At 36.6% G+C, this 27,749-nt stretch overlaps 1 protein-coding gene across 4 annotated transcripts in view; it reads left to right on the plus strand.

Moving 5' to 3' along the window:
- Positions 1-27,749, plus strand: part of LOC131035922 (uncharacterized) — a 284,939-nt gene that overhangs the window by 196,945 nt on the left and 60,245 nt on the right. For all 4 annotated transcript variants that reach the window (XM_057967692.2, XM_057967691.2, XM_057967693.2 and 1 more), the window contains exon 10: positions 13,290-13,373. In XM_057967692.2, coding sequence (XP_057823675.2) covers positions 13,290-13,373 — 84 coding nt within the window. The remainder of the gene's footprint in view (positions 1-13,289; positions 13,374-27,749) is intronic.

Raw genomic sequence — 27,749 nt, forward strand, 5'->3', positions numbered from 1 at the left:
GCAGAAGGATGAAATAGAAAGGAATATTCAAGAACTCCTGGAGATGGGTTTCATTCGCCCAAGCAAGAGTCCCTTTGCTTCAGCAGTAGTGCTTGTTAAGAAAAAAGATGGGACCATGCGCATGTGCGTGGACTATCGTGCTTTGAATCAAAGCACCATCAAAAATAGATACCCCATTCCCAGAATTGATGAACTCATTGATGAGTTACATGGGGCCAAGTTCTTTTCGAAGATCGATCTGAGGTCGGGCTACCACCAGATTCGGATGAGGGGATCTGACGTGGAAAAGACAGCCTTCAGATGCCACTATGGCCATTTTGAATTCCTAGTCATGCCCTTTGGGTTGACTAATGCTCCAGCCACCTTCCAGTCTTGCATGAACCGTGTCTTTCAGAATCAGTTAAGGAAATTTGTGCTGATATTTTTTGATGACATCCTGATTTACAGCAAGACTTGGGATGAGCACCTTAAACATTTGGAGGTAGTGCTTAGTACCCTAGAGTCAGAAAGTTTGTTTGCAAAAGCTTCCAAATGTGAATTTGGAATGGAGGAGTTATTGTACTTGGGTCACATAATCAGTGCTGGGGGAGTAAAGGTGGATCCGGAGAAAATAAAAGCAGTAATGGATTGGCCACCTCCCGAGAACTTGACTCAATTAAAAGGATTTCTAGGTCTATGTGGTTTTTATCGGAGGTTTGTTAAGGGGTATTCCCAGAATGCAGCTCCTCTTACTGATCTCACCAAAAAGGGGGCCTTTGTTTGGTCCGAAAGAGCTCAAGAGGTGTTTGATAAATTTAAGAAAATCATGAGCTCGTGTCCAGTTCTAGCCATTCCAGACTTTTCCAAACCATTTGAGTTGCAGTGTGACGCATCAGGTGAAGGAGTTGGCGCTGTCCTGATGCAAGACAAACACCCTATCGTGTTTGAGAGCAGAAAATTGAGGGGTGTGGAGAGATCCTATTCAATTTATGACAAAGAAATGCTTGCCATTATGCATGCATTAGCCAAGTTCAGGTAGTACTTGGTGGGAAACAAGTTCGTGGTAAAAACAGACCACAATAGCCTCAAGCATTTTATGCACCAGAAGGATTTAAATGAGAGGCAACAGAAATGGGTGAGTAAGCTGCAAGCTTACGACTTTGACATTGAATATGTCAAAGGGAAAAATAATGTCGTGGCCGATGCTCTCTCCCGACGGCCTCATCTTAGCTCATTGTGTGAGCTTACTGCAGATTGGAGAGACATGTTGCTTGCTGATTATGCCAAAAATCAGTTTGCAACCAGCATTTTAGAAGGTACTTTCCATGATGAGAAGTATCAGGTGGTTGAGGGATTGATTCACTATAAGGGAAGAATCTTTTTGGTGGCTGATTCTAAGCTCAAAAGAAAGATCCTTGTGAATTTTCATGACATCCTAGTTGCTGGCCATCAAGGTTTTTTCAAGACCTATAGGCAGATCCGCGAAAGGTTTTCTTGGAAAGGTCTGAAGAAGGAGGTGCAACGCTACATTCAGGAATGTCCTGTTTGTCAAGCGAATAAGAATGAGCATACATTGCCCGCCGGATTGCTGCAACCACTTCCCATTCCCAATCAAAAATGGGAAAGCATTTCAATGGATTTCATCACTGGGTTGCCCAAGGCCCAAGGGAGGGATTGCATTTACGTGGTGGTTGACAGATTAACCAAGTTTGCTCATTTCTTTGCCATTACTAGTACTTTTTCTGCAGCCCAAGTTGCAGATTTATTTTTTCGAGAAGTGTTTAGGCTTCATGGATTGCCAAAGAATATTGTAAGTGATAGGGACAGTAAGTTCCTAAGTACATTTTGGCAGGAAGTCTTTAGAATGAGTGGTACTGTGCTGACTCCAAGCACAAGTTATCACCCCCAAACTGATGGGCAAACTGAAGTTGTGAACAAGTGGCTGGAAGGCTACTTGAGAAATTATGTGTCAGAGCAGCAGAAAGCTTGGGTTAAGTGGCTGCATATAGGCGAGTATTGCTACAACTCTACCTATCATATGTCAATCAAAATGTCTCCCTTCTTGGCACTTTATGGGTATGAAGCACCCAGCTTTGCAGATTTGGTGTTTGGGGATAGCAAAGCCCCTTTAGCCAAGGATTTATTGCAGCAGAGTCAAGACATAATGAGGTCCTTAAAGGATAATTTGCAGATTGCACAGAATCAGCAGAAGTTATATGCTGATCAGAGACGGGTAGAGCGTTCTTTTGAGGTTGGGGACATGGTCTACCTCCGGTTACAACCTTATAGACAGTCTACTCTCAAGAAGAGTGGAGCTGAGAAGCTGAAACCGCGCTTCTATGGACCATTTAGGGTCATCAGGAAGATTGGGGCTGTAGCTTATGAATTAGAGCTACCTTCAGATAGCAGAGTGCATAACGTCTTCCACGTGTCTCGCCTCAAGAAGGCACTTGGACACAATGTGGTTGCTTCTTCACAGTTGCCACCGTTGGACGAAGAAGGACTATTGATTCTAGTTCCCGAGGATATACTTGATGTCAGAGAACGTTCTTTGAGGAATAGAACTGTCAGAGAATATTTAGTGAAGTGGAAGAACCTACCTTTGGAGGATGCAACATGGGAAAATGATGAGATATTGCAGCATCCTGGGTTGCGATTGCTTGAGGGCAAGCAATCTTGGGGAGGGCGGACTGTAATGACCCCTTCTCAAACCTGATCTTTTCTGCAACCGTTGGTCTCTTTCTAGGAAGCTCGGAGGCCAGTCGGAGGGTAAAATTAGGGTTTCCTATTTTTGAGGAGGTCTTTTTGGATGGGTTCATCGTCGGTTTTTTCTGATGGTTCAGAGGGCTTCGCAACGATGTCTTCATCTCAGTTTTTGGAGCAGTTTTCAGAATTTACTATTTTTAGTAAGTTCTATTTTTGGCAGGGCTCGCGTGGCATCGGGCAATCTCTACATCCTGTTCAGTTAACTCCAGGAGCATGGTCAGGTTCTAGCTTCAGATTTTGGAGTTGTGTGGTCAAGTAACTTTATTTTAATTAAATAATCATTATAATTATAAAGTTGCTTATCCCCCCTTGGCCTAGTCCAACAACTTAAAAACATCACTTAAAAGGGGGACTTTATGGGTGGCGCCCTCATGGAGGATTTAATTAATATTTTATCCTTGGCCAAAGTCAAAACATGGCGAAACTTACCAAGGTGATATTTTTATATTATTTCATTGACTTTTTGGCTAGGTGTGATGGCGCCATGTTGAGGAGGGGATTAGGGTTTGCCTTGGAAATCGAATTAGGGTTTTGAGGAGGCAAGTGAAGCTATTTATTGGAGTCTTGGGAGGATTGAAGGGATCTTTTGGCAGAATTTGTATTTGGGCAGCCGTCTGGCTCTGGACATGCTTCAAGGAATGGAAGCCTTCTAGCATAGGCATCTCTTCTTGCTTGAAAAATAGCAACTAGGGTGATTATATTCTCTATGTAATTGCATTTAGCCGTAGTTTATCATCAGAGTTTTCATTGTAATCATTTAGGCTTATAGTTCATTCAGTTTTCTGCATCTAGAATTCCCGCGACTAATTTCATGTTTTGTTCACAACCAGAAAATACAAAAAAATTGCATTGTGGGTATTAGTTCTTTGCATTTGCCTCACCTCGGCGTTGCATTTCCTAGGGTTTCAGCAAGTTTGGTTCATGCATTTATTTTTAATGACAAATCGTATTTTGCAGCCAGCCGTACCATTTTAAATGCATTGGAAAACGTGCCATTTTTCATTGTGAGGGTTTTGCAGTGTTGTTTGAGTCTTTCGCAGGTTTCCACGTCACCAAGGCATTTTGCAATTAGTTTCCGGAGGAAAGAAGATTGTACGAGGACGAAATGAGCTGTTGGCAGTGATCCATGGGTTCGCGGCTGAATGTGCAGATTTATGTTGAATCAGAAACTCTCTTCTAAAAGGGGAGTTGTGAAAGAATTTCTTTTGATTGTACTCTGACCAGTAGTACTGGCAGTCTTGAACTGTGATCTTGATTGTAATTGTCAAGCTAACCAAACTTATCTTATCTACCTCCATCCTATGGTAGCTCCTCTCCCTGTTGGGATTGAAAGCACATCCTGGATGTCGAGTGTCTTTTCAGTTTCTGCAATCAATTAAATTCAAGCATTTAAGTTTCACTCCGTCATATGGTAGCCCCTATCCGTCTGGAGTGGGTAGCACATACTTGGCGTTGAGTTCCTTCCAGTTCTAGATTTCAGGGACCCTCTGACCAATGCTCGCCATCCCGGCGCCATACTGGTTAGAGTTCTTTGCATAAGCAACTAAGATCCTCTGACCAATGCTCATCCACACGGTGCCATTCTGGTTAGGGTTGCTTCAGCAAATCAAATACTTTTTCTCAGAACTAATTGATCACTCATATAGTTGTTGTAATTAAGTTGATCAAAAATTTCAAAAAAATTGGCTAGGGATATTTCAGCTTAGGCAAACCAATCACCATTTTCTCTATGGAGGGTAGAGCATGAAAATGGAGATGCCCTAGTCTTTTGTGCCAAATCTCGTTTGAATTTGAAGTCTCATGAATTAGGGCTTGAGTGGGAGTAGTGCATAGTTTGTAAAGGCATCTGTGTCTGACTCCTATTGTATGATCCTTCTTGATTATGGAGTTCTTTAGCCATGCTAGAACTTTGCCTTCCATAAAGGTTATCCTATACCTTTGTCTTCAAGTGCAGAAATGGATACTAGATTTCTCTTTATCCCTGACACAAATAATACTCTTTTGAGTTGTAGAGATATGCCTGATTTCAGATTAATGTTACAGGTTCCAATCCCTTTGACTGGGTAGTTAGAATCGTCCCCAATGGTCACTTCCTCATCAGAATTCTCCACCATAGTGTCTAGGTGTTCTCTGAATCCGGTGATATGACACAAGGCTCCATTGTTGAGACTTGGCTTGATAAGGCTGAATAGAAGACAAACTTCTCGGGTTCATTCTCCATGCTAGCTTTTTCAATTTCAACAACGGAGGCTTGTTGTTTTGGCCTTTCCAAACACTTCATGGCATAATGTCCATACTTATCACATCTGAAACACTGCACTTGGGATATGTCCCTCCTCCTTTTGGAAGAGCCTTTTCTATTGCTGCCCTTGTCCTTCTTCCTCTTGAAGTTCCTCTTTTTCCCTTTCTTGTGCGAGTGAGTTCAACACATGAATTTTTTCAGTGGTGATATTTTGGTCAATCCCCCTGGTGATCAATCTAGATTCTTCTTGAATGCAATCCATCTTCAACCGATCAAACTTGGGGAGCTTTGAACGTGCACTTATTCCTTGAATAAATGATTCCCATGATGTTGGGAGTCCATTTAGAGCCATCAACATTAATTCCTTGTTGTCAATTAGATGACCAATTTTAGAAAGTTGGTCCCTTAATTCAGTGATCCTCATAAAATATGATGTGACAGTTTCTCCCTTATTTATCTTCACATGATGGAGTCGTCTTTTCAACGTGAGAGCTCTGCTAGTATTGTTTATTTCATACATGTCTTCAAGTGATTTGAACATGAGGTATTCTATGTCATACTTTGAAATAAATGGAACTATATGGTCTCTAACTACATCCACGATCACTTTCATGGCTTTTCAATTGTTCTTGTTCCATTGAATTTTCTCAACATCATCGTCTGGTTCAAGTATGTTTCCCTTTATAAATCAATCTAGTTCATTTTCCTTCAAGGTAAGCATGATCCTAAACTTCCATGATACAAAGTTAGATGTTCCTTCAAGACAATCTTCGAATTTGACTCCGCTTGCCATTATAAAGAAAGGAATGTGATTTTTCTTAAGAACAAAATGATAGTCTAGATAATCTACTATCTCAAATCTAATTGGATCTTCCTTGACCTTGCTTTGATACTATGTTAATGTAGATTAGATTTCTTAGTAGATAGAAATATGGGTATCTTTTAATTTTATGTTTCACAAATGATGCTCTTACTGACTTACGAATCTTGCAGGTTGTTGCAAGTATAAGGCGGAAATAGTATATGCACACAGTAAGTTGATTCACCAAGTATGATGTAATGTCCCCTTTTTAGCGCAACATGATATGGGGTGTTGTTAGCCTATTCTGACATGGTCCCGAAGGCTAACAAGGACATTGGTGGGATCCTGAGGTGTTTTGGCCTAGGTGTTTTCAGTTTCAGGCCAATCGGTGCTGCTTTGACAGGGTTTCTAGACACTTACTATTTATAGTAAGTTAGTCCCCAAGCAGTGACTTGAAATTTTTAGTGTTTCCCTGGTTGGCATAATTATCAGTAAAAAATGTTTGAAGGCGACAATGATTTAAAGAGATTATCAACAAGGTTTTAATATTTAACGATAAAGTGTAAAGTTAAATTAAATATTTAACTTTATCGTTATATTATAAGGTTGGGAATATAAAGTAATGTTTGAAATATTAAAAGTTCCCTTTAATGTGTACATTGTGGGAAATAATATTTTATTCTAAAATGTATTATCCCACATTTAGGAAATGAAGTGTTTTGCATCCAGGAAGAAGATATAAATGGAGGTTGAGAGCTCTCTTTTGGGGTATGCTGGGATGAGATTAATGTTATGCTGTTGGATTTCGTAGAGATCTGATTATTGGGCTTGGAGGATGGAATCCCTCTTTGCTAGCATTCTCTTAGCTGTTGAAAGACACAGTCAGGAGGATTAATGGTGTTTTCATTCAGGAAACACATTGGGCTTCATCTGGTGCTCCCGCATGAAGTTTTTACAAGGGTTTGAAAGTGCAGATTTGAAGATAGTGATTTTGCTACAGTACCGCGTGAATAGTGTTTTTGCTACAGTACCGAGTGAATAGTGTTTTTGCTATAGTACCGCGTGAATAGTGTTTTGCTACAGTGCCGCGTGAATAGTAAAAATGCTACAGTGCCGTGAATAGTGCAGCTACAGTGTGTGAACAGTGTTTCAGCAGGTTCTATACTTGTGGAGTTCAGGTTTGAATTTGTTTATTATCATATAGTCTGTAATGCTCTTCAGATCTGATTTGTATGCTTGAAGTTGGAATTAAATAAATACCATCAGCATTAATCTTCTTGTTTTTGGTATTTGATATGTCTGGTTGTTTTTATATTGAATAAACTTTGAAAGCTTTACAATAATATATCAGCTTATCCAATTTATCCTATTGCAAATCAAGAACCAAAAAATCCAATAGTCAACTTGCAAGCCAACTGTTTGACAAAATTACACTAAGTAAACAGGACATAAATTTAGTGCCGAACAGGGGGTGTCCATTACATATGATAATATTGCTGAGTGTTGAGAATGGACTGATCTTCAAAGGCATGCACTAATGGATTGTTGTGCACCTTTCATCGATCTATTCGTGGATTATATATATGGGTGAGAAGACATATCGATGGATAGACATGTCTCCACACGTGTGGAGACATGTCTCTCCACCGATATGTCTATTCATTAATTATTACAAACATCGTACCGATCAATAATCGGTAGTTTATAATCCATTAACACAAAACCGATTCATTTACAAAACCGATTCTAATCAATAGTTTACAATTCATTTAACACAACCGATTCACAATCGGTATGTTAAAATGATGAATCATTAATCAATATACATTATTGATTATGGTAAATCGATTCACATTATTGATTATAGTGAATCGATGAAAGTAGTCGATACACACTATCGACTGGGTTTAGATCATGCACGATGCAGATTGGTAAACACAGATTTATACTTGGAAGAACAATAGTGATGATGATCGATGTATGATCAGCCATTTGATCATTCAATCAAATTTATGCTTATTCATAGTATGATTATTAATGTATGTATATTAATATATATAATAATAATAAACTCAATTACTATTATTATGTATATTGATATACATATATGTCATTCCAATCATGTAAGTCTCATTCATGATTATATTTATCTGACCGAAGCTATCATCATTAACAGAATGGTCATTGTTTTAGCCGGGAAAATTAATGGATATTAGTAATTCTATCCTCAACAATGAGATTATTGGTGTGGATGTTGTAGCGGAGGATTTAATTATGGAAAGTTCTGGAGATAAGATTCTTGTACAAGAAGAGGCTCCGGGATAGTTGTTGTACAAGGAAGCTCTTGATGGAAAAAATATTGAAATTGTTTTTTTGCTTGTTTTTCAGTGATTTCAACTGGCAGTAGTAAAGGAGGATGGGTGGGAGGTGACTCCAACGTCAAAGGTGAGTGACCCAGCAAAGGATAACATGGTAAGTTGTCCTCTCATTATGATTCCCTCACCATTTCTCCCAATGTATATACGTTCCAGGCTCTAAAGGAAGAGGAAACTAGGTTGAGTGACATAGTTATGTTTTTTGGTTTGCCTTGGAAATAATATGCTCCCCTTGAGGGGGTCTTTGATGATTGGCTTGGTAAAGTCTGGGGTAGAAAATTGGGGTTTTATGCTAACTATTGTAGAATGATTCAAAAGGAGATTTTGTAATTTTTTTGAACAATTATAATAAAAATCCTTGATGGCCGAGCAAAGGTTATCTGAGAAATGGAGCTTGATAAGACCCCACAAGATCATAGTTTCAGGGCTAGTCGAGTACTTGGGAAGACTTGCCTAACTCACCTTAGGGCAGCCAAGGCAATTTGACTAGGACTCTTGAGCCCAATTTAGCCAAGTCTAGCCAAGTAATCAACCAAGCCCTGCTCCAGGACTCCTTCATCTTAGGCTCAGACACCCAAGTCCTAAGCCTAAACTCTTATGGCGCTTGAACAAAATAGACATAGTGACTGAAATTTCAAATTTTGAGATTTTGAGGGTCATATGACAGGTGTATTGTTTGAATTGTGACAAATTGATAGTCAAACTAGACTTCTATGTTCTAAATCCATTGATTTCTTTTTTTAGTGTAATTATGAGGTTTTCTTTGTCGAGTTTGTGTCAAGTTATTTGCCGAGATCATGGTGAGTCCCAAGTCCAAGTCAAGATTTTGGGCTGCTGTAATGTCCCCTTCTGTAGTTCTTAAGAATTTGGGTCGATTAACTCAAAAATCAATTGCAAGAGATGATTTCTTGTCAAAAACACAAAATCCTTATGAATGCTGATAATAAATATTTAATAAAATGACTGTATATCAATTCTGAAACATATAATCCATATATGATAATACAAGTATTATATAATCTACAAATAGTACTTGATTGATTGGATGTAATATATCTGCTGTCTCTGATATAACCTTGGGAATTATGCAACGGTAAGATGATCCAAGTTGCAATATAGAGAGATCTCTGCTCTTCCTGATGTATCGATGTGAGATATGCTATGAGCCTCCTTCTAATCCGATGATAGCAATGATGCTATGTTGCTGTGTCTGATTGATCTTTGGAAATATGCAAATACAGTGGTGTTGTTTCTGATTTCTCATTTGAAGTATGCAACCTGATTTAATGCCAAAAGACCGGTGCTCAATTGAGCCAATCTAATAAAGGATATGAATAGAAGTAAAAGACAAATTCCGATGATTTGGAAATGAGTACTGATCCACTTAAGTATCCAGATTTAAGAAATGATAAGAGGTATCTTTCATTGCAGCCTAAGTGGGAGACTCTTCATTGTGCCTTTTGTTGACGATTAATCAATCTTCTAGAGATCCCAACTTTCTTCCTCTAACTAATCGATGCCTGTGTCTTAACTAATGATTAACTATTCTATGAATAACTAATCAATTGATTAGTTAGTCGTTGACTACAATCATCTCTTTGGCAATAGTTGATATTTGTTTAGATGATTTGAAACTAAGTCTTCTTCACATGAATAACTGATATTAGAATGATTATAATAATCACTCAACATACAGTCAGCTTCTCTTGTCACTATCTTTTGGCATGGTGGGATCATCACTGTTAACATGATGATATTGATATGTTTTGCTGATTGCCTTCGTACTTCCTTGGAGACTGTAGGGTCAATACAATATAATCTCTCCTCCTTAATGTAAGAGTTCTCCTTGAATGAAATCCTAAATATCTGCTACAATATATGTCTGCAATCCCTTGATCATCTCTTAGTCTTAAATAGTCTCGATACTGTATCTTCTTATGCGTTCACTCGATTCTAGATAGAAAAATAGCCTTATTGATAAGGCTTCACGATTTTTCCTTGATAAGATCTCAATGCTTTTGACTTTATTGAGAGAATATGCAAAAGCACCTTCTTGATATTCTAAATGCTATGTATAATTTGTCAATTTCTATTTACTAACTATCTTGACTCTTGAGCTACTCAAGTTCTGTCACCCCTTGACCACATATGTACTTTATGGCTGTCCTATTATTAGGTCAAGGATGGGGACATTACCGCTGTCTAGTCGAGTCCAAGTCTGAGTTTTCAACCTACAGTAACAAAAATAATAGAGAAACAATAGTTCAGTTTAAACCCTAAGCCCAAAGTTACTTAGGAATTTGTTGACACTTGTCCAAAATTGACCCTTATGGGAGAGGAAGAATATGATATTATTCCAGCCAAAAAAAAACCTCAGGGTAATGCTATCCCTATTGGTCCTCCAAAAGTTAAGAGGCAAAAAAAATGCCCAACAATTGGCTCTCAAGAAAATTAGAGCTTAAGGGGCTAACAAGGCCTATGAGTCCTCACATATATTGTCAAAAACTGATGGAGCCATGGAGGAAGCTAATAGTGAAAAACCTCAAACTCTCATTACAAAAAGGCAGTGAATAAAAGCTTGAGCATGATAATTCCCTCATTATAAAAGAGGATGTAGTTTTGGGTGATAAATCCCCAAGTGAAGACAATAAGAAAAGGAAGCCTTTAGAATAGGAGGGAGAGGGAAAAAAGATAATAAGAAGGGTAAAGAAGAAAACATTCCAAAATGTTTTGACAAGTTGTATAAAAATTAAAAAAACAGTGTTTTTCTCTTTCCAACTAAATGAGTCCATTGTGTAAGCGGTGAGAAATGGGGTTTCCCCCTATAATAGACTAGTGTGGGTTATCTTGAACAAAGATGGAGTTGAATTCGGTATTTGGTCTATTTTATGCATCAATTGACAATAAGGAAGGAAGGTGTTGTGGAATTGGATGGTTCATTATGTACCTAACATTCCATGGATTGTTACAAGAGATATCAACATGGTGGAACTTAAAGAAGGCGGTAAAGAAGCCCGGAAAGGAAATGAATTGTTCTTCTGGTCCAAAATGAAAAGAATGTTCAACATTAGGAATCCTCTTGAAATTAAGAACAATAGGGAAAGAATTTGATTTACTTGGTGTAATAACCAAAGACCAAGAAAGAGAATGTTCTTTGAATTGGACAGATTTTATGGTAATATTTATTGCTTTGATTTTATAGAGGAGGCCAATGAATATTTAGAGTGATTGCATATATGGTGTTTGATCATTCCTCCATTGAAACTTGGACCACTGTCAACATTAGATGACTCAAATTTTCCTTGAACTTGACAAGCTGATTTATGATTAGTATCCTTCTGTCATTATTGTGAGCTGTATCATTCTTGTCAATGTTGTTTCTGCTTCTTTGCATTAATGTTTCAGATCACACTATGTGATCCATCATCAGGATGAAGATGTTAAGTTTTGATCAGATTATAATAGGTAGGTAATTTTAAATTTTATTTCCCCTTTAATGTCCGTTTGATGTCAATTCAAACTATATACGATGGAGATCCAATCTGCAGAATGCATATCGAATTCACTGCAAGTGAATATCACAAACTAAATGTGTATATGTCAAAGACTGCTGTATATGTATCCACCTTTTATTGCTTATAGTTCTCTATATGAACAGTGTATTTATTGCTAGCTGCTGATTATATCTCCGCCTTATCGTATCATGTATATATTGCTGTCTGCTTATTATATCTCCGCCTTATTGTATCCCATATATATATTCCTCCCAAAGGAATTGCATTGTATGATATAGGATACCCGAGGTCTTGACTCTACACGTAGGGACATGATACCTTTGGAGGCAAACCGATACATTAATGCAATCGGTATTTATAACTAAACCAATTTAAACATAATCAGTTATGTGCAATAACATACATCACCGATAATTAGACAATACGGTAATAATAAAAATCGATAATGTAATATAGATATCGATAGTCGATTATACATATCAACATCAATCATTTGCTAATGTTTTTCATATCGATTATATATATAGGCATTAACAATATCGATTATATATAAATAGGCATTAACTAATATCTATTTTAATATTGTTTAATATATTAGGCATTTAATATCGGTTTTCATTAATAGCTGGTATACGTAATTGTCTAAGGCCGATAGGCCAATTAGACAATTACGTTGTCTCTGACCATCCTAATAGATTCTGACCGTAGCTATTCTAATATTATTTAACAATATAACATTCATTTGTAAACTAAGCTGTCTAAGGCTGATTAGACAACTTAGTTTACACTGTCAGATCAGATTATTGACTGACGCTAATCTTCAACAGAAGAGTGTATTATTCTTCATTGGTACAATGTTCCATAACATTGTTATTAGTACTGTTATTAGTTAATATGAGCACCATTATTGCTGTCATAATAGTATAGGAAATGCTGCTGATTGTAATGGTTAATATAAAACATTGATGTTAACATGAGACATTGCCATTGTAAAATGTTAGGCATGATTGTTGCCACTTATCTAAACTTAAAAGAGTTATTTGAAGAGGTTAGGGTGGCTGCTATTGTCAATTTTAACACTGCAATGACCATTTCGTCTATAGATCAGTTTCTTGGACTTGATGCTTAAGGACAATGGTAGGATTAACAGGTCTTATTTACTTTAGTTGTGTTTTATTGCATGAAGGATTCATTAAAAATTATCTATCACTGTTAAAAAGATTTATATTACAGCTATCTTTAATCAGTGATCTCAAAATTAATGACAAAAATCTATATTTCAATATTCATCATGTACACTCTCATTTACTTTCACCTCTGAGTCTCTAAGCATTATGACGGCTTTAAATTTAAAAAACATCTGTTATTTCTGTTTTGTATTTGATATTGTGTTCTTTGGGTTGCAAGATCCTGGTTTTTTGTGGATAATATCCCAAGAAATTGGAAAATCTTATATTGGTATGCCAAAAAAATTCCAAGAAAGTTTTTTGCTTCTATGACATACTTAAACATCTTATTTGCTTAGAATCTCCAAAGTATTCATTAAGACATGTTTCTTAAGACTTGATTGCTAATGATTGGATCGTTGCTTTTTATATCTTTGATTATAGACCTTAAAAGATGGGGACATGGCATTATTGGATATGGGAGCAGAGTACCACTTTTACGGCTCTGATATTACATGTTCATTTCCTGTGAGTAAACTTTTGAAGCCAATTTATAAGATATATCTTGAAAATTTTGTAATTTGCTGGCTCTAAATTTAAGCATCTTTCTGATTATTTAATTTGGCAAAGGAAGCTTTGGTATTTTTTGAGCTCAAAATGTGAAGATCAAAATGTAAATATGAAACAACAGAAAGTATTAGAATAGCACACATTTACAATTCTAGGGGTACTCAATACCAGAGTTTGCACTTTACAATGGATTATTTTGGGTCTTATCTCACTAGTGATTCCAATTTAGTGTATTGTCCCCTTTTAGGAGGAAACTAAATCTTGCCCAATATACTTGTAGAATTATTGCAAGTTATGTATTTTCAGTCAGCTGTTGTAATTTGGACAGATTTAATTCGATATTGTTTCCCTCTTTAAATGCACAGGTCTGCTGTTTATATCAATCGGATCTACTGCCAATACTCAGATATATATGTGTGTATGAGAATCCTTTCTATTGCATCAAGTCTGATTCTCTGGCTATTATTTAACATTTCCTCTTCTTTTCCTTCAATGCTTGCTTTATTATTGTTTGCAGACTTGTATTTGTGTTCTTATCTCTTTGATAAATGCTCATATCATTCTTCCAAATTTTCTTATAATTCTGATTTAGGTCTGCTCCTAAATCTGCTTCTATTGCTTCAGATATTTTGTTCTATTCCATGGATCCTTCCCTCTCAAATGAACACTTATCCACTTTATATCCTCCAATGTCAGGGAGAGGTCGCACCTCTTCATTATGGATGCCATTTGGCAAGAGACACACCCTTTCACCATTAGCACCCTTTGAAAGAGTGCAATTCTTCATCACTTCTGCCCTTTGAGAGGGACACAACCTTTCACAATCAGGTCTGCACTTTTTATTTAAATCAGATTTTCACTTCTGATTCCCCCAAATTATCCCCCCTCAAATGAGGTTCTCTTCTCCCTTTTATATCTCATGTTTGAGGGAGTCACAACTTTTCCTTCCATGTCTTTTGACCTTCATCAACTTATTAAATTTTAATTATATTTAGTTATAATCTTTTATATTTTAATTTTAATTTTATTTGTATTCTTGTGCATTTTAATTTTATTACTATTATTTATTATTAAATTCTATACCAAAGTGGGGACATTACATTCCACCCCACTCAAAATTGCTTATCCTCAAGCAATTGACAATTTTCTTAAACCGAATCATTTCCCAAATAAAATACAAAGTGTACATATTAATATATGAAACAACACAAAGTATAGACATGAATGCATGAATACACAACGAATACACTTAAAAACACCAAGAATACACATGAAAACACGAAGTGGACACATGGATATATTCAGATACAAGCATACGCATGTAGATATAATTTAATTGGTCTACAAGAAGCAGGAACGTCCATGTTAGCGGCAATATTGTAAGCAAATAAAACTAGTTAATTAAGTTGTAAGTTGTAATTGTCTTGGTTAGTGGCAACCGAGGGATGGTAGTTGCGGTGCGACGGTTGGCGCTCGCACGCCTCGGTATCTTTATATACTTCCGAATGTAACTTGTGACACACGATTATGAATGGAATAACATCTCTTATATTTTGTCTGATATCTATGGCATTATTATTCTACATTATGTGTTTTATCTGTGTACCTTAAGTTATTCACCCGAGAGGGTAAATATTTGGCGTCGTTGCCTAGACATACTTGGGAACGGAAGACGCGGATGGCGCACGGACACGATGGGCCTACCCGTTGGTGAGATAAACCCAGAGGCCAATGACGCGCAAACAAAGCTCTACAGTGGAGAAGACACTGCGACGAGGGAATTTTCAATCCTGCTCCAAGTAGCCATCGAGACCTACGTCCGACGAGAGGCCACGGAGGCTGAAAGCCCACCAAGTGCCGTGTGGACAGCACTAGAGGTTAGCCTGACAGTAAATCGGTTGATGAACCACCTCCCCCGGTTGCTTGCACAAGCATCGCTGGCACAACAAGCTCGCCTGGAGGAGATTGCCCGGGAAGAGCGACGCCAACAAATCCTCCAACAGTACAGAGAAAGCAGCCGTCGGGAAGCAGAGTGGGATGGCACGAGGCCAAGAAGGAATTGAACTCTGAATCCCATAGGGATAAAGGAACATTCTATATTCAAATAAAGGTGTCATAATATTGACATGAGTTGTATCTGACGAAATGAATTAATAAAGGCGTGTTCTGGTTTATGTGTTGTGAATTATGGAAATGTATGGGAATTAATGCCCAACCTATTAAACAAAGATAGAAATAAGAAAGCAGAAACGGACGAGTGGGAGGCCGCACAGAGGGCCTTGATTCTGGAACAACGAGTAGAACGTAGACGGAGGCTGAGGCAACTTGCCGAAGGACGACCTGCCGAGGGGTTGCAGATTCAAATGAAATTTGGCATAGAAGATTAGGTCATTTAAACTTTTGTGCTTTATGTTCAATGGAAAAATTAGTAATTGGTTTGCCTAAGTTAAAACAATACCATTCTGGTACATGTAAGGGGTGTGCCCTAGGCAAAAATACTAAAAGTTCCTTTCAGAATAGTTCTAGCAAAACAAGCAATGTTTTAGAGCTAGTTCACTTTGACCTATGTGGGCCAATGTCTGTACCATCATTAGGGGGGGTGCCTTTACTATGTAATATTCATTGATGACTTCTCCAGGATGACCTGTATCTATTTTCTTAAACGTAAAGAATCTGAAGAGATTCTCAAGAGATTTAAGGAATTCAAATCCCTCTCTGAAAATTCCTCCGGAAGGAGAATAAAAACCTAAGGACTGATAATGGGAGGGAATACACCTCAGACATTTTTAGATAATTTTGTAAAGATGCTGGGATTAAGAGGGAGTTCACTGCCCCCTACAACCCCCAACAAACTGGGGTTGCTGAGAGAAAAAATAGAACCATTGTAGAGGCAGCCAAAGCCATGCTTCTTGATCAAAACTTAGAAACTCATCTTTGGGTAGAAGCCTCCAACACTGCTGTATACATACAAAATAGATGCCCTCACTCCCACATTGAAGATAAAACTCCTGAAGAACTCTTCACAGGTATAAAACCTGATATCACTCACTTTAGGATATTTGGATGCCCTGTCTACTTTCATATACCTAAAGAGAAAAGAACAAAACTAGAACCCTCTGGAAGAAAAGGAATATTTGTTGGATACAATGAAACCTCTAAAGCCTACAAAATATTTGTGCCTGGACATAGCAATATTGAACTTAGTAGAGGTGTAATATTTGAAGAAGACATAGCCTTCAAAAGAGCCAAATACTCTATTGAGTCAGAAATCTATGTTCCATCTTCAGACATAGAAGAGCATTCCACTCTTGAGATTCAGAGGGAGTACTCAGAAGAAAATGAAGAACAAATTCCTCCCCAAGAAATCACTAAGAAAAGACCTCTGTGGGTTCACAAAACAATGGAAGATGCAAGGGATTTTGCAACTCCTTCAAGGACCTTTAGAGAAAGTAAGAGGCCCCGAAGATTCACTAGCTATGTAGCCCTAATGAATAATCTCTCTAAATCAGAACCTTTTAGTGTACTAGATGCTCTTGAACATCAAGTTTGGAGAGTTGCCATGTCAGAAGAATATAAATCCATCCTCAACAATGATGTATGGGAAATTGTTCCTAGGCCAAAAGGGAAATCCATTGTCTCATCCAAGTGGCTATTCAAAATCAAACATGCTGCAGATGGTAGCATAGAGAAACATAAAGCCAGATTTGTTGCCCGGGGATTCTCTTAGAAAGAAGGAATAGACTATGATGAGACATTTGCTCCAATTGCTAGATACACCTCTGTCAGAATAGTAGTACTGGCCATTGCAGCAGCCAAAGGTTGGAGAGTCCATCAAATGGATGTGAAAACTGCTTTCTTGAATGGTGAAATTGAGGAGGAAGTCTACTTAGAACAACCAAAAGGGTTTGAGATCCACAATACAGAGACACATGCGTGCAAATTAAAGGAAGCTCTATATGGTCTAAAACAAGCTCCCAGGGCCTGGTATGAAAGAATTGGCAGCTATCTGCTGGGATTGGGATTCTTAAAGAATGATGTAGATCCAAATCTTTACTTCAAGAAAGTCAAAAGTGACATGCTGATATTAATCTTATATGTTGATGATATTCTGAGTACGGGAGAAAATCACCTTATTGGTCAATGTAAGAAAGACCTTGAAAAGGAGTTTGACATGAAGGATTTAGGCCTTCTACATTACTTCCTTGGATTAGAGGTTTGGCAAAACTCTAACAACATTATACTTAATCAAGGAAAATACACCTTAGACATATTGAAGAGATTTGGTATGATGAACTGCAGACCCATGACTTCTCCCATGGAAACTAATCTTCGCAAACTGAAGGAGGCAGCAACAAATTCCCCATTGGAAGATCCTACGCTCTACAGACAGATGATTGGATCATTAATGTACCTGGTCAATACTAGACCTGATATCTGTTATCCAATAAATGCTTTAAGTCAATTCATGTGTGAACCTGTGATATCCCTACTGCACCACATGATGTAAGCCCTTTTAACACAAATAATAACAAAATCAATTATTAAATGAGGTAATAGTGTTAATACACTATTGAGGAAATAATACTAATAAATCATTAGAAAATAATTAATTAATTATATTTATATTCAATTAATCTAATATAGTTAATATGTTTAAAGTATATTGATATTTAATAATTAATAGTTAAGGTAATTATTAAATATACTTACATTGAACTAGGAATCACTCTTTTTAATAAATTAATAATTAATGTATTTTTTATATTGAAATGAGTAAATAAATTAGGAGGGACCACCCCCCCCCCCCCCCCCGCGTGAAGTGGTGGGACGGGAAGCCGTAGCCCAAGCTGTGACTACCGTCACACCTCTTCCTTCGGAAGGGAAGTGGTGTGATGGTAGCCGCAGCTTAGGTTGCGGGCCGTCACATCCCTTCCCACGAAAGGGTGCCCATGGAGGGACACGACCACTCCCCTCCACGGATATTAAACCCAATCAATCTGTAGGGGTCAAGGGAGGTAGAAGGTAAAAAGAGAAAAGCAGAAAGAAGACGGAGGCACTACAGACCAGACTGCAGACAGACAGGTAAGAAGTCTGAGGTGTATGTATAAAAATAGGCAATGATATTTAATATATATATATATATTAATGAATATAGGAATAGTTTAATATATATATATTAATAAATATAAATAAAGAACTTGTTGTATGCATATGTAATGAAGGGTTCTTAAATGTTAAGGAATGTGTATAAACATAAATAGTAAATACATATTAGGATAGTAGGAATGTATGGTAAGAAATACATGTGAATATTGGTTAATGAACATTTTTATGAGTATATGTAATGAATACATTATATTTCAGGACTATGTACATGTGGGTTATGGAATAGGGAAATAGTGATAAGAATGCAAAAAAATGTATTATAAATGTAATCACATGATGGAGGCTATAGGGAGGAAACTCCCTTAGTCTAAGGGAGGGTTTATGATAATCCCTAGGGTAGTATATACTGAACATTGATATGCATATGTATGGCTTTGTTGATTAAGTTCAACCAAGAAGAGACGGATTTGGCCAGTCCCCTCTGAGGACTTGGATGATGGGATGCATCACCCAAGGCAAGGAATGGACATAGGGTCTTCCTTGGATGGCTTGGGTATAAGAGGTTACACCCAAGACAGGAATTGAATTAACCTTCGATTTCCTGGAGGCTTTGATGTAAGAAATTACATTCAAGACAGGAGTCGAATTCACCTTCGACTTCCTGGAGGGCTTGGAACCAATATGGGTTCCAAGAAGGCGAGCTTCACAGCCGCCTAAGGACATACTTTGGTATGGCATTCGTATCCTTTTTATTAGATAAAAATTATGATTATGTTAATTAAGTATTTTTAAGTTAGATTGCAATTTAGATTAATTATATATATATATATATATGTCTGTTATATTCTAACCAACTATTTTGCAGGACAGTGATCTCTAACTAGTAGGGACATTACAAAACCTAAGGAGATTCATCTTATGGCAGTAAAACATATAATGAGATACCTTCAAGGTACTCTCAACTATGGACTCAAGTATGAGAATATTGACTTGAATCTTCATGGGTTCACTGATTCAGATTGGGCTGGAAGTGTGACTGACAAAAAAAGCACCTCAAGGTGCTGCTTCAGCTTGGGTTCAGCCATGATATCTTGGATTAGCAGGAAAAAGTCTTCAATAGCTCAGAGCTCTACAAAGGCCAAATATATCGCAGCTTCCATGGCTGCACGAGAAGCTATATGGCTACGAAAGCTAGTTGTGGGATTATTCGGAGAACCAATGAAGCCTACTATAATTCATTGTGACAACCAGAGTTGCATAAAACTCTCTGTGAACCCTGTATTTCACGATAGATCCAAACACATTGAGATCCCTTATCACTATGTGAGAGATATGGTGGATAGGAATGCGATTCAGTTGCAGTATATCAGTTTAGGAGACCAGACAACAGACATACTAACCAAGCCTCTAGCCAAAGTGAAAGTTGAACACTTTAGAAAAGGTCTTGGTATGATTGAGTTATAATCAGTTTTTGTAATCTGTACTAATATATGAGATGTTTAACATGTAAACTTCTTTTGTCGTGTTATGACTTTATGGGCTCCACCCCCTGTGTACATTTCTGAAAGGTGATGATCTTTTAGACTATGAACACTTGTATTAAACATTATGAGGTGACGATTTTGTAATGTTGATATCATGCTGACTTGATATCACTCTGACTCATGGATGTGCCATGATATGTTATGGTAGACATTATGTGACATAATGTCAGTGCACATACCATAACCTGGATATAAGGGAATTCAACATTCTCAAGTATTTTATATCCAAGGTATCACGTGTTATACGATGCTGATATCACGTGTTATGTGGTATCTATATCACGAGATGATGTTATATATCCCAATGTCACTCATTACGTGATGCATCATGTCACGAGCATATGTGATATGATCCTTTGTATTATGTAAACGTGTAATACATTTTATTATGAGAAATATGATGCTTATTTTTCATAGGTCTTTAGTTATCTTCCCTAGCTAAGAGGGAGTGTTGAAACTTAGTAGCTTCGGTAAGATAAATGATTGAATGAGACACTTCATTTATCTCTCATTCAATCGTCTACCTTATCGATATAACTACAATATAAATGTAGACCTCATGATTAAATAAATGAACTTGCTATAATCATCTTATATGCATAATCGATCATATTACTTGTGCTGTGATCAGACCAGACTTATAACTATCATAGCTATCATATGATAGCATCGATTGATGCTATCATATGATAACTATAATAGTTATCATTCTAATCACACATTAATACCAATCGGCTGGCTGACAATTATATTTGACTTAACCCGATCATTTATCGGATGACTTTATTAATTGACGTGCCCTGATTATTAATCGGTGTAACATGTTAAAAGACGTGACCGATAGTTATCAGTATAAAACACGTTAATATGGCAATCTTAAGTGAAGCAGTGCCTATGCACCGATCAAGACATGTCTTGATCGGGCATGTCAAAAGACATGAACGGTCAAGGCATGCCTTGATCGGTGAGCATAGACTATAAGTCAATGAAGTGCTGTAGATGCATCGAAATAATTAATGTTATCTTCAGCAACCTATGGCATAAGAAGGAACAGAAAACATCAGTAAAAGAATAATAATAATATATATAACTTCAGACTTGAACATAAATTTGAATATCATTTACAATATCAATCTAATCTACTGCCAATACTCAGATATATATATATATATGTGTGCGTATGAGAATCCTTTCTATTCCATCAGGTCTGAATCTCCGGTTATTGATTTAATGTTTTCTCTTCTTTTCCTTCAATGCTTGCTTTATTATTGTTTGCAGACTTGTATTTGTGTTCTGATCTCTTTGATAAATGCTCATATCATCCTTCAAGATTTTCTTATAATTCTGATTTAGGTCTGCTACTAAATCTGCTTCTAATGCTTCAGATATTTTGTTCTATTCCATGGATCCTTCCCTCTCAAATGAAAACTTCTCCACATTATATCCTCCAATGTCAGGGAGAGGTCGCACCTCTTCATTATGGATGCCCTTTGGCAAGAGACACGCCCTTTCACCATTAGCACCCTTTGAAAGAGTGCAACTCTTCATCACTTCTGCCCTTTGAGAGGGACACAACCTTTCACAATCAGATCTGCACTTTTTATTTAAATCAGATCTTCATTTCTGATTCCCCCAAATTATCCTCCCTCAAATGAGGTTCTCTTCTCCCTTTTATATCTCATGTTTGATGGAGTCACAACTTTTTCTTCCATGTCTTTTGACCCTTCGTTTTAATTATATTTAGTTATATGCTTTTATATTTTAATTTTAATTTTATTTTTATTCTTGTGTATTTTAATTTTATTATTATTATTATTTATTATTAAATTTATTCCAAAGTGGGGACATTATATTTAGGAAGTACTATAATACCACATCTCTTTTTTGTTTTGGCTAGTGATAGATTGCACCAAGAACCCATAGTTTTTTATGCCTAACTATTGTTATAACAATTAACAAATACTATCATAGAATAATCAAAAGAATCCTATTTCCATGCTATGGTATCGAATCTTCTTTCAAATTAAAGGTCGCAACTCTCTGTAATTATCTCTTGAAAAGTCATCAATCAATATTTTAATGTTACGACACAGTACACTCCATTGCACTAAGTCAACAATAATCTATCAAACAAACACATGGCTCTATCACTTAGGGCTATCGTGAATTTTTTCATAGTCAATGTTATTATCTAGATTATGGATCTATGTGTTTAATTGTTGAGTCTCATAAAGGTCTAGTTGTTCTACCTCAAAAGTCTTGAATATTAGCAGAACTTACAATGAAAGATCCCCAGCCAATGTGTAATGAAATTTTCTGATTTGTATGCTGCTGAATTGAAGGTTTTAATGTTGTTTTGTTTTTGAGTTTTGTGCTAGGGTTTTGATGCCAATTTATTGCAATGAATTTAATCATACATAGAGCCAATGAATCACAATTTTGGAATTCAAATTGCAGAAATAAGATGACTGATGATTAATTTCAGAATTCTGATTTAAGAACAGCAGAAGAATAATTTTCAGAATTAAGAAATCTATTTCACCAGGATAATAGACTTGCATACCAAGAGTCCAACGCCCAACCTGGGAAGGTTTTATTGAAGAATTAATGCAGAATACAATCTAAGAGTACCCAAAAGCTGGAAATGGCTCTAATGAGCTTTATTTGTCCTTACAATAATTACCAAAAAAAAATACTCTAGGTTACTGGATTCTCCTAGGCTGCCTTGGATTCAGGTCCTGGTTCTCTTCGGGTCCTAGTTCGAGCCTGGTCCTCCGTGGATTCTTCTCGGGTTCCTCCCAGGCAGCTGGATTCTCAGACTTGGTGAAAACTTGGCAAAGTTGTTTTGTGACTAAGACTCAAATCCAGCAGAAAAACTCAACAAAAACTTAATGAAATCTGGTAATAAAAAAAAAGAACATATAGCCTTTTAATGGTTTTGTTTGAAAATTTCATGTTGATTTTCTATTCTTCCTACAGTCTCTGCGAGCATGCAAATTAGGGCTGCAGACTAGCTACACATGACATGGACTCAGATCTGTAAGTCTCAGCACTATGTGAAAAACTACATAAGAATAACATCATTTCTCATAAAACATCCAAAGCCTGAGGCAAGCTAACGCTCAGAATAAAAAATAAACAAGTATCTGCAAGTCTCAACACTATTCAAAAAACTACGTAAGAATAACATCATTGCTCGTAAAACATCCAAAGCTTGAGGTAAGCTAATGCTCTGAATAAAAAATAAACAAGTAGGCTAGTAAACCATCAAAATCATTAAGGAGGACATCAATCAATGTAACACTATCATGGTTCTTTCGAACAAGAAACATTCCTTAATCAGGAAATTTGTACTACAAAAGCCATTAACAAGCACCAGTTGATTAAAAATGCACTAAGACTTGTTTCCATGCAAACAATAAGTTATTTATATGTCTTTTATATGATTGAAGAGTAGTTTATATAATTATATTTTATAATTTTGATGTTTGAACATATATATATATATATATATATATATATATACAGATGTACCCGTACCCGTACCCGAATCGGTAACTTAGCAAATACTTGAATTCCACTAATTTCTATGCCTGGCTCCCAAGAGGATTATTCGATCTACTAAACAAAACAATAATCTGGAAGAGAATTTTTCTTGTAACCAATAAAATCACTGGATTACTCATGTGCAATGCTGGTCATCCAATTTGTATGGAACTCATGCCCTCAATTGGTTGGATCGATTGAGTTTGGGCTTCTAGGAAACCTCCCAATGGTACGTCTACATAAGAAGGTTGTACGGCTGATTTAGAAGATGAAATGGCTGTCCTCTAAGTCTCCAAACCCTCACCAATCTGCATACAATCCTCTGTATCTGCTGAATTAAATCTGAATTGAAGCACAATTAGGAATTCTGAATGAATTCCTCCAACCTGTGAATTGGGGTATTGTCGAAATCCACCTATCTTCAAGGAGTTTTTGTTCCTCAAAGCTACTACACTACTGAAATGAGTTGCAAAGCTCAATTCCCGAAAAGTTGATTGTAAAAATGATTGAAAGATACCAAAATGAAGACTCCACATGTCTTTTTAACAACTCCAAACCCTAATTTGATTTTAGGCTTGCAAGACTTTATTTAAATAAAGTTTATTAAACTTTATTTCATCCTCTTATTAACTTTATTTTATTCCCTTATTTCTCCCTCAAGATGTATGACACCCCTTAGGCTCCCTTTATTAATAAAATTAAGTTGTTTTTAAAAACAACTTAACTCATGTCTCCTCGGCATCATGGAACAAGGGGGGCCCCTTTATTATAATTTATTATAATATAAAGTGACTTAATTAAATCACTTTTATTTTTATTTAAATCAAGCTTTAGACAATAATTTATTTAATCCAAATTTATTCATAAATCTATCACCTGGACTCCAAACTGAAAACTGTTGACACCCATGCCATCATGGTGATATCTAAAAATAGCAGGTGAACAAGCAGTGTCCTAGAAAATAGGGATTCGCCTAAAAGTTAGGAGACTATCTCCAATCAACTGAAAATGCACGTAAGGGCTTTGGCTCCACTTCCCTGTCTTTTGAGTGGTCAACTAGTCAACTGGCAGTCCTCCCTAAAAAGTAGGAGCTGGTCTCAAATTATTCGAAATGGTCCGTAGACATCCTGGAACCAACTCTCAGTCATTCCCTAAAAAGTAGGGATCCCTCCTAAAAAATAGGAAGTACCTCTGAACATCCAAAATGGCTTATAAAGCCCCTGCACAACTCCACAAGCCTCAGTATGAGTTCCATCTTCACTCCACTGGCCTACAAGAACCTAATGATAGGCCAATCCCTGCTCAACTACCTGGCACCTAGGAAGGGGACATTACATACAGCCAAAAAAAGGAATTGTAAGCAGTGATAATTAAATCTGACAAAATTGTGTCTTATGGCTCAAAACTAAAACCAGCAATAAATCATGTTTAAATATTTGTGGCAACTGAACTTGAATACACTGGCCATGGCCCAATAACATAATCTAATGTTATTATAAAAAATACCTTTTCATGTACTAAGTCATATCCATAAATGCATTTCTATAAGACAATATAATGTCCATTCTTTCATTAATATAACAGTCTTCAGCATATATCCAATATGGATATAATTTATCTAGTTTAGGGCACTCATTGCTAGTAGAATAAAATCCCTTGTACTTAAGGACCAAAGCTTTTTGTTGTGTCATATAAATCAATGGCAAATAGCTATATTCTATGCTTTTATATAAGTAGCCTGTTTTTTTAGTCACTCTTAGAATCCATGAGCTTTATAAATAAACTATATATTTTCCTTTAAAAGCAAGGCCGTTTTTCTTATATAAAAGTGGACAGCAAAATTAGGGTTGGTAAACACGGAACTTTTGCAAGATAGGTTGCAGAAGTTCATATGCTTGGACGAACACAGATCTTAGCTCTATGAGAAATTGAAGTAGAGTAAACACAAAGGAAAGTTTATCTTAAATGCCTTGAAGATGAGATTAGAGCTACAAATGCTGCTTTTACAATATACCAAAAAACTAGATAGGAAGGGTAGAAAGTGAAGATGGTTAGGATGTTACATGGTCGAATTGTGTTATGATATCTCTTGGCAACAAATGCAAAAATCAGTAGTGCACCACTTTGAGGGGGTGACCTCCAATAATTAGATAATTATATGCAAATTCAATAATAGATGATAAGATGCTATGGGAGAGCGTTCTCATCCTTATTTATAGGCTTAACTATGTAGGGACATAGCCTTTCATCTTAATGAAGATGGATTAGCGTATTAACTAATATTTATGTTAGGGTTAAGCATGTCACAAGTGCTTAACCTGTTAAACTTAGGAATATATAATATATGCTTATGAGTACAGAATATATGATATTAAGATGATAACAAATTGATAAATATGTCCGGAAATCTTTTCAAAAATATCATTCTTTCAAGTAAGCTTAAAAATAATCTTATTCCATTAATGCTAATGAGATATTTTGCAGTGATTAAAGTGTGTTTAAGATCTAGAAAGGTGATCTGCCCTTAAGAAGTTTCCATCTACGACCCATCCTATGCTCAAAGTTCAAACAACCCTAGTACCATTTTCCTTCAAACTCCCATCCCCTAGTCCAGATCTAATTTTAGCAAAGTGCTGTTCCACTCTTGGGCAGCCTGCATGAAGCCATGGTCTCTTCCCAGGCATCATCTTCATTTAGTCAAACTTATAACTTTCAATCAGCTGTAACCAACAAAACAGTTCACATATTGAAGGTGGAACCGAGGCACTTCAATATCATGCAAGAAAGAACATGACTAGGGCAAACTTCTCAACCAAAAAGGAAAATGGCTATTATCCAAAGCAGGAAATGCCTCCAAAGGTCTCTCAGCTGTGAAAGAGATGGAACACTGTGGTTGGTCCTTTGAAATATAATGCACTAATATTTAGATTCATGAAAGCCTTTGTTGGAAATATTGTCATTTATGTCCAAAGTATAAAGGCAAATGTTTGTCATTGATGTCAAAGGTAAGAAGGCAAGGATATTAGAATAATATTAAATTATTAAAAGATAAGGCTTATAATTGTAATAAAGTCACCTTAGTGGCAAGTTTTATCCTAATTTTTTTAAGTTTACTTTTAATCTTTGAGTCATGTAATGTTTATTTGTTCAGATGGTTTCGTTCTCCACTCTTTATATAAGGAGATAAACCTCATTGTAATTGTATCCAGTTTAATTAATAGAATAATCAAATATTGTGTTCTACTAATTTTGCAATATAAACCCTTAGGCACACCCTTCTATATGACAGTTTTAAGCTTTTGAATTCATTAAATCGCCGTTTAGTCAAATGTGTGCTTGAGAGTACTACATGCACCTAAGTGACATAAGTATTGATTTCAAATTTGATAATGAAAACTCCCTTGTAAGGTGTGCTCCTAGATGCCAAGCAGGTACTTGTGTTTAGACATTTAACTTGATGTCATTTCCCATTCATTTATACAAGTGCACGCTTGCCCCTACCATGCACACCTCTAAATTATCCTTTGACTTTGAATCCAATTCTTTATGCTTAGGTGCATGACTCTTCCTTAAGTGCATCTCTAAACATGAGAAATTTAATTATAACTTCTCATGCAAGTGCCTAAATATTAAGAAATCTTATTTCAGCTTCTCGTGTAGGTGTGCCCTTTAGTGCCACACTTCAGAAATTTACCGATTCTCAATATCTCACTTTTTTTATACCTCTTTCTTTTCCTCAAGTACACTTTTGAGATCATACTTAGAAACTTCTTTGTTAGCAACCTCTTCCTTCCACCATCATGAATGACTTCAAAAATACAATTCCATGACCTTGCAAAGATTAGAAAAGCGTAAAGGACAACAAGACAAAGCAAACTAGACAAGACCTAAAACATAATTTGCACTTGGGAGGATGACCAAGTTTAGCTTGAAATTTGACTCAATATGAGAATTTAGAATTGGTACAACAAAATTAAAATAACAGTATTATTTTGGTAGTGCTTGTGTGGCATGTGTGGGGAGGGCGGTGTTGTGGTGGACTAGTGTGAGGGCAACATAATTGGTAGTGATTGGCAGAATGGAGCAGTGTTGTTGGCATTGCAATGGAGCACCAGCATGGTAGTTGTGTTTTCAACTT

Source organism: Cryptomeria japonica, chromosome 3, assembly GCF_030272615.1.
Source record: "Cryptomeria japonica chromosome 3, Sugi_1.0, whole genome shotgun sequence".
Taxonomy (NCBI): Eukaryota; Viridiplantae; Streptophyta; class Pinopsida; order Cupressales; family Cupressaceae; genus Cryptomeria; species Cryptomeria japonica.